Source organism: Alosa pseudoharengus, unplaced genomic scaffold (genome assembly GCF_046254945.1).
Source record: "Alosa pseudoharengus isolate Yale_2024_CS ecotype anadromous, Long Island Sound unplaced genomic scaffold, YU_APseudo_1.1 YU_APseudo_1.1_scf_4, whole genome shotgun sequence".
Classification (NCBI taxonomy): Eukaryota; Metazoa; Chordata; class Actinopteri; order Clupeiformes; family Clupeidae; genus Alosa; species Alosa pseudoharengus.
Window position 1 is genome coordinate 34085139 of NW_027468774.1, and position 9302 is coordinate 34094440.

Below are 9302 nucleotides of genomic sequence, written 5' to 3' on the forward strand. Positions count from 1 at the left end.
GGCCTATTACAACATTATATATTATATTAATATAACATTAAATATTTTCATGTTGGACCATATAATGATCTCACATGTGTCATGTCATATCGTAAGAATACTTTGCACAATGAAAAGTCTAATGTCAAGGTCATATTGTAGGTGAAAGGTCACCGAAATGCCTTTTTTCCCCAAAAAAATCAATAACATTCCCACACTTTATCAAATCATGATTCTCGTTGAAGTGTGTCACACCAGGCACGGCGCCAGGATTCCAGTTTTGGATGGGCCAGACCAATTGTGGGCCTTAAAAAAACTTTATCAAATCACTGTTTAACCTAATAAAAATGACTGACTAATATACTGTTATATTATTTGTGCTTACATAATAGAGATTTGAATAGCTTGATGCTCTTTAAATAGTTTGTTGCATTGTAAAAAGGACGGACGTACCTATCCTCGATCACTGTCCTTGGTTCTGACCAAATAAGAGCGCTTTGGAATCTCCATTACGCACCATACCTGCTGGCTGTGCTTTAGCGCATCTCTCGAATATACCTAAGGCCTATAGGCTGTAAAAGTGGGAATCTAATATTTCCCCCAAACATAGTTTAGTTCTGCTTGTATAACATGAAGTCGAATATTTCATTTGTTTTAGGTTTTCAACAATACAGATCAATCACACTGCCCGACAGTTTCAATCAATATGCAGGGCAGTTGAAAACATTCGGGGCTTAGCCCATAGAGTCTAAACGGTTTTCATAATTCCATTTTGCCTGACTTGCTGCTCACTTTTCATAAATGAATCCACTGACTCAAGCCTCATTTGCACCACATTTATTAAATATTATGGACAATAAAATTTTGACAATTAGAGGATGTAATGACATTTAGCTATCTTGACATTTTCTGTTTGCTAGAAACGAACTATATAGCCACCTAGCAGAGTGGCTTTTAAATAGCAATATGCATTATATGGTTTGTAATGCTTAGCTTAGGGAGAAGGGAACATTGAAGACTCACTAATTCGATTTTACAACTAGGCAAAGCAGGCCACCACTGTTTGGCCAGTTCGAGACTGTAGGCTAGAGGCTGATAACAAACCTGAACTTGTAGGCTAGTCTAAATGACGAGAACAGGATAACTCCACTACCACCTTGTTATTGATGACTTCATGATTTCCTTGTAACGTAGGCCTACACCAAATATTAAATGCAAACAATGACATGCCCAACCTCGCGCGCGCACGTAGCCTACGTTCCAAATTATGTGTTATGGAAGGTAACGTTCATGTTAAATCTGCTGCATGAAGAAGAGTTCACCCGTGTCCGCTTGTATGTTAAATACGTCCATCTCATCTCAAAGTTTCAATGCGCGATCGGAATAATGGTTTCATATTTGTTAGTCAACTGTACAAAATACATTCGGGGCTGAAGCCCTGGCAAAATCAGCTGGCTACTAGGCCTACCCCTCGGGCACAGAACTTGTTCATTGACAACGTCATCTGTCATGTAAAACATGCTCCAAGAGAGCTCATAAAGATCAATCACACCCATTAGGCCCTTAAATGCAAATCGGATCAACGATCACAATATCAACAAGCTGCATTGCAAACAAAAAAAAAACATTTCAGAAGCCATTATTAACCCATAGAGATGTGCTAGGTGTTATGGATCTCAGCTATCCTTCATCTCCTGGTTGCAGCGATACAACGAGACCGTTTGTGCACGTTTAAGGTAGGCCTACCTAAACAACGACTATATTAAAAGTTTTTTTTTTTTTAAAGAAAAGTTTTGGGTGGGCCTGTTGAAAAGTGGGTGGGCCTAGGCCCATCCAGGCCCACCCGTAGTGCCGTGCCTGTGTCACACTACTGGCAATTTACTGAACTGAAAATTTAAGTGTCATACAAGTTAAGATATTTTGTTTCTGAAAAACAGTCTCATGTGATGTGGCTGTAATTCAGTGACAAAACCCACATTCACCATAATTGAAGTTTGGCATGTCCAGTACTGTCGAATTAACAATGGCGATTTGTATTCATGGAACAAGGTCAAAATCCAAGAAGGAACTTGAAGATGTGGCCTATATGGAAGCATCTGACCTCCCTCGTGTGCATGATGTATCTTCTTCACCCTGCAAGGGCCGGTAAAGTCCTGCGAACCAGGTCTATGGCGGCAAAGATTCTCGCTTTAAAAGACCAATGGTTGTTCTGCAACATATATACCATTGGGGAGCAATACATTGCCAGCAGAATTGAAGCCCTTTACGGCTCCTACACACAGCTGCGTGCATTGCGTTGCTGGAGACGCATCCCATTCACTTTACATGGGCTCAAGTGATCCGTTGGCGAACTGAATTGTGGGTCCGTCGCGTCGCGTTTCTCCCGTCGCTCGCGTTGAGAAGTTTAGCTGTTGCTGCACCGGCCAATCAAGCCAATCGACAGACGGCACCAACCAATCAAATTACGGTTATACTTCAAGTCATTTGCATAGCTACCGTTGGGAACACCCACTGGCATGCGTTGATGGAACGCAACTGTGTGTAGAAGCCGTTATACCCGCTTCCCCGCCAATATGAATTGGCCACAGTCCAAACGAAGTGAGAAACGAGCACAAGAGTCCCAAGAACACCTTTTTGGGGTCAAGATGGGGGATGAGGAATGGCAGTTGTTGCATTCCATGTGTAATGACCGCAAAGGTTACTGTGAGGAGCAGGTTGATAGAAAGTAGGAGTGAACAATGGAACGAAAGAATGCGAGGGAAAAGGCCCTGCAGGCCATGCAGAACAAGGAAGAGGAACGGAAGAGGGCTGATACAGCATTGGTTGGATCAACATACGAAGAAGCGATGGGGGAGGCAACCATATTGACCACCACTGCATCTACTGATAGTATCTCAGAGCAGGTAAATACAGCAGATGATACCAGATACTTTCTAATGAGGAGACACAGCACTCAAAAAATCCTCCATAGAAATGCATGGGCTTAGTTTGTTGTCTACACATATCCGACCCCTTCCTCTGCAAAACGTCGACATGTGAATACATTGAGCCAATCATGTGGTGTGATGTGAATACATTTAGCCAATCATATGGTGTGCTGTGAAGACATCGTGCCAATCAAAAAGCGTTGCAATATGGCCGCCGAGTGGAAGGACTTTGATACAACCCTGCAACTGAACAAAAGTACAAGTTGCCACGGACACTGACAGCAATGACAGTGATAGAGAAGTTATGCCACAGTGTTATAAGCATTTGCGTATATATCTCCTCATAAAACATCTTCACTGTTCAAGCTGAAGTGAACCATGAAGAACATTATGACTGAGGTCAACTTTGTTTTACATTGTGCATTGTAATGATCTCTGCTTAATGTTTCTTATTGAATGTAATTCTGGAGCATTTTGGGTGACTTTTGACCTTTAATATGACCTTGAAATAGGATATTTTATAATGCAAACTATTCTCATGGCCTGACATACCACATGAAAGACCATCAAAGGGCCCACAATGAACATTTCTCTACATTGAACTTAACAAAATGTTAGAATATTGTGTTTTTTTGCAAAAATAGGCATTTTGAGCCATTTTTGTGACCTTTGACCTATAATATGACCTTGACACTTTACTCTTTGTAGTGCAAAGTACTCTTACGGCATTGCATGCCTCATGACATACCTTTAAAGGACCCAGCATGAACATAAATCCACTATGTACTTTGAAAGTTGGCAAAAAACACACATTTTCAGGGTTGAAAAGGCAATTTTCAGGGGGGGGGGTTTCGGGCTTGATTTGAAATTTTTTCACATCAATGTATTCCCAAGACATGGGAGCATTAGAAAATCTGGTCTAAAGTTGAATCTGAACATTTTCATGAAACAACACCCCCCCTAAGCCAATAGAGTCTGGGCCAAACATGCTTGTTAAGTTACACACAAGCTCAAGTTCCATAACACAAGTGTTGTGATAATGTGAATATAATGAAATGTGACAAACATGACGAACTGTACAATGTTAACTGTAGAGGATATGACTAAGTGGGTGGAAAAACAAGTTCAGGTAGTGGTAAGAATAACAACCGCATAATTTATAATTATCGCCTGAACTACCCATGATACTGTTCTGCAGAAGGCATCTTTTTATATAGTGAGGCAACTTCAGATTACATTATAATAATAATATTCAAATATTACGTTACCACGATGTCATGCTATTTGACCACATGTGCCATTCCCAATGATACAGGAATCAATGTCTCAGGAGTCTAGGTGGGACACTGACAGAGTGGGTGACTTGGCTCCTCGTAATCTCTCTGAAGATGTCTGGGCCAACGTGGCTGTCGCCCATCTCTGGGGCTGGACTCGGTGGCGCCGGGAGTATTCAAGCATTGCAGACACCCAGCCATGACATCACCATATTAAGCATCCTCCTACTGATACTATGTAGCTACTGTTGTGAATGGTGAGAAAAACAACCAAGCATGTTTTGCATGGATAAAAGAATACAGTATTTTAGGTCATTAATGTGTCTCAACAACTTAAAATCAAATGATCTCATCATTCATGAGCTCCACCTCTGATTAGAATTGATACATCCTCAGGACACTGAGGGGAAGGACATCAGATACAACCATGCAATCAGTTAATGAAGTGACCGTACATTACTCACATTAATCATGGAGTGCCCAAGTGAGTTGATCTGAGTGGCCCAAGAATCTGGATATGTAGACTCTCATGCCTCACCCACCAATACACTGAAGACAAAGTTATGTCCTTCATTGCCAAAATGAATTCAACTCATCAGCTATACATGTTTTTGTAATTGTGTGTTAATCACAAACTGTTGAAAAGGGGTCATGTAGGCTTCTCATCATCATCTACAGAAACTCATCACATGCATATCAGAGTGTCAGCTGAATATGTGTTTGCAATTTAATAATGTGGTTTATAATTGGAATATATAATGTGGTATTTAATATTTCTATACATGGGGACATTATTTGAAACAGTTCTGAAAATAAAAACGAAATGAGGCTCCCCTAGCCTATTGAACACTTGAGCCCACTTTTACTAGCGCACTTTAGTGGGAAAATTCTGAGTGAAACTCTGTGTAAATACAGGGCAAATGAGAGCAACACGGGCCAATGGGCTGCCCGACTATCTCCACAGCATAAGATTTTTTCAAGGGATCGTCACCTCCTCGCTAAGGCGAACAGCAGTATAAATTCTTTTGGAAGAGTCTGGCCCACTCACCAAAGGATTTGCCGCGTAACAGATGAGCCGATAATTTGCAAAGAAGCATAACAAAAATTGCACACTGAAAGAAGATGCCAAGAGACACGAAAAAAGTGATAATTTTCTCCTTGTATGCACAGGTAAATAAACTACAAAGAAGTGAACCGTCGGATTCAAAACAAGTTAAAATCGATATCAACTTGTTTCGTTTTGTGGTCATAATAGGGTGAATGTAAATGTATGAATTTGGATCTTATAAAGGTATGTGTATTTGTAGGTGGCGTTGGGCGTCCTGGCATGGGCGCAGGTATGTCCATCACGGTGCCGATGCCCCGAAGAGCCACCAATGTGCGCGCGCGGAGTTCCATTGGTTCTCGATGACTGCGCGTGTTGTCTGGTCTGTGCACGACAAGTAGGAGAGACTTGCTCCGAGCTCAATCCGTGTGACATGCGGAAGGGTCTACGGTGTGATTATGGCGCGGGCGCGCACATGAGGACCGGCGTGTGTGCAGGTAAGGAAACCTTTTATCATTCTATCATCAGAACTTTCATATCATGTCTCGTAATTATAATGGATATGTAAGCATCGATGTATTCACGATAAATGATTCACAATACAGATGACATTATTTCAAAATACATTCTTATGAGAGACAGGCTAAGTGTGATGTATAAAGGATCTAACATTGTAATAAAGAGGCATTAGTTCCTTGTTCATCATAATTATCAATATTTAAAGGGCATTTTATTATATTTCATTTCACAAAAAATGATTTTACTGTCCCCTTGCATGCAGTGAACCAGTGCATAACCCCCAGCCATTACCAGCAAAAATCCTGTCTGAATCATGAGTACTGTGCATAGATTGATGTTCTAACACTGAGATACATATTTCCCCCCACAGCCCACAAGGGAGATGTGTGTGTCCTTGATGGCTCTATCTACCAGAACGGGGAAACTTTTTTCCCCAGCTGCAAATACCAGTGCACCTGCCGGGACGGCCAGATGGCCTGCGTGCCTCGCTGCAACCTGGACGTGATGCTGCCAGGTCCAGACTGTCCATTCCCGCGGCGGGTCCAGGTGCCGGGCGAGTGCTGTGAAAAGTGGGTGTGTGATCCCCAGCAGGAGGCCAGCGCCCTCGGGGGCTTCGCCATGGCCGGTGAGCTGACCTCCTCACTCCCTCTCCCTCTCCCTCTCCCTTTAACGTCACTGTCACCGGAGTGAGAGACTCACTCTGTGTACTCTGGGGTAAGAGGAGTGTGTGTGTTGTGGTGCGAGTGTGTGAACCATGACGCGAGGATGTCCACAGTGTCAACACTTCTACCTGCAGACCTCTCTGGGTTCCTTTTGAGCCTAATTTGTTCGTAAAACTGGTGAACACATCTTTTGATTATGTCCACACTGTTTACCCAAGTACTGACCAGTGGTCTTCTGCTTTGTCTGCGACAGCCTACAGACAGGAGGATACGGTGGGCTTTGATGCTTGGGACCCCAGCGTGAACTGCATCGAGCAGACGACCGAATGGTCAGCCTGTTCTCGGACCTGTGGCATGGGGGTGTCCACCAGGGTCACCAACAAGAACCAGCGCTGTGAGATGGTCAAGCAGAGCCGGCTGTGCATGGTCCGACCCTGTGACATGAAGACAGAGCCAACCGACGTGAAGGTAACAATACACTAAATCAGCATTTAGGTCAATGAGTTTATATTGCAATGTGATCCCTAATATGTACCATTCCATCTTAGCACAAAATATATTTAATAATAACTTCAATAGGCCTATATTTCATATACAATAATATATTTATATGGAGAAGAGAACTGAAATGGCTGGATACCGACAGTAAGGGAAAACAAAACAACAGACTTAGATATGAAATGGCGTTTTTATTTTGTAGAACATCTTCAAAATGTCATAGCTTGAACTATACTATATCACAAAACATGTGCATAGCACAATAATTGACATCTGATGCAATGTGTGCCAGCTTTGTTTGGCTGGTCATATCACAGTTGGCCTGAGCTCCTTTTTTGTGATTTCAGACAGAGGGCGCCTGCCTGAAGACCAAGAGGACCCCCAAAGCCGCCCACTTCTCCTTCAAGAACTGCACTAGTGTCCAGGCTTACCGCCCGCGCTTCTGCGGCCTCTGCACCGACGGGCGCTGCTGCACCCCTCACAGCACCAAGACAGCGCAGGTGAAGTTTGCCTGCCCCGACAACAGGGTGATCAAGAGGCCCATGATGTTCATCAACACCTGCGCCTGCCACCACCACTGCCCCCAGGAAAACGGCATCTACCAGAGCGCAGACCCGATGCACAGCGGCAGCCTGAGACTCTGAGCCTCAGACACAGTGTCAGACATCATCTCGGAGCCCTGTGCTCTGTAGTGAATAGGCTCGCTTTATTCTGTTTGCAACCTAAATTATACCAAAGGTTTTAGTATACTTGATTAGAACAGTAGAAGATCTGTTTGCTGCTATCCTCAGAGCTGTATCAGTACCAAGTACTGCACTTACTCTGATACCTAGATAGAGACACCCTTTGGATGTTCAAAGGGCCACATAGTATGTGCATCTAAAGACCAAAGGTGGTAGACACCAGAGGATTCTGCAGGTGAAGGAACACAACTCTCTTGTAATTCTGGTTAAAAGTCATAAACAGTGACCTTGGTGTCTCCAGGATCACCTAAAGTCAGTTTTATAATAATCATAATGATACATGTATTGGTGCAATAGATAGGGGGCCACAAAGGCCCGATCTATTCAGCTGAATTCCTCACACGAGGCCGTTGTAGATGGGTGACCTCTCCCAGGCCCTGGGGCCATGTCTGCCCACCACAGCTGTGAGGGGCCCATGGGACTGGGAGGGCAAAGGTAACTCTCACACTGCCATGTGGATCTCCGCAGCTAGACGTGCTCTGGCCCTGCATGGCCGGGAGAAGAGCTCCGACTTAAGCAAACAGATACGGTGTCTGGAAATGTGGGCCAAGAGTCAGACATGGTGTCCCAATTTGACAGTAAAAAAGCACATGTTTGAAAGTGCTGTACATGTCAAGGACAGCGTATAGGATGTGTTGTGAAAACCCTTCGCCTCAGATTCCTCCTATTTCATTTATGAAGGACAGAGGACAGTATCTGTATATACAGTATGTGCTCTAAAGTTAGCCTTTGCATGTATGAAATGCACAATGTTTATATAATCTATTGTTTATTTTATAACTATTGTAAATAGCAATATACAGTATTTGATTTTCTTTATATGTACTTACATTATATATTGTGTTTGACTAAGCTGTTCCAGTGTTCCTAATAATCAGTATCTCACTGATTAACAATGTGGTAATAAATATGTATTTTTTTATATAAAAGTCTCATTTCCTCTGTCGTGCAATAGAGGAAAGCACAATTAATTAGGCACAGACACAGAGGGCGCTGTGGCGCAACATGCTACAACACCCATACCATGAACGGGTCCAAGTGCCCACGGGGACCCAGGTTCGAATCCGACATGCGGTCATTTGCCAAACCCACCCCATCTCTCTCTCTCCCACTCGCTTCCTGCCTATCTGAAAAAAGGCCCAAAAATATACTTAAAATAAAAATTAGGCACAGACACAGTACAACTGTCATAAACTGAGGAGGATGCATTTCTCTGAACATTAAGGCGAGGCCCACACTACCAGGCCAAATCCTCTTCACATATCTGATGTTGTCCAGTGAACAGTGCAAGTCACATGTAATCAGACTTTTTCTATTCGATTTACGCCACTTCCACATGTGGACTAAATCCAATACAGGTCTGATGTTTTGCAATGTGACATGCAGTATAAACAGTTATATCAGACTTTTATGTTCTTGGTCGACTTTAGTCAGAATTTTGCATTGGCGGAATTCCAAATATTTCACTGGAGCACCAGAGAAGTTGGGAGAAAGGTCTCTGATGTAGGCTACACAAGATGTTCTCCCTGACTACCTTCATTTCCATCAAGTGATACAATAACACACGTGTCATTCTATCACTTGATGGAAATGAAGGTAGTCAGTCAGCCAAGTGGGTTGGCTATGTGCTGTGTGTGTTTGTAGTTGTTGTTTTG

The 9302-nt window shown here is 43.0% G+C and overlaps 1 protein-coding gene across 1 annotated transcript; it reads left to right on the forward strand.

The window, feature by feature from the left end:
- Positions 1 to 2717: 2717 nt before the first annotated feature.
- On the forward strand, positions 2718 to 7548 carry LOC143102917 (CCN family member 3-like). The gene is made up of 5 exons (XM_076266709.1): positions 2718 to 2882; positions 5488 to 5722; positions 6115 to 6369; positions 6660 to 6874; positions 7252 to 7548. The coding sequence occupies exons 1-5, from the start codon at positions 2718 to 2720 to the stop codon at positions 7546 to 7548; spliced, it is 1167 nt and encodes a 388-aa protein (XP_076122824.1).
- The last annotated feature ends 1754 nt before the right edge of the window (positions 7549 to 9302 follow it).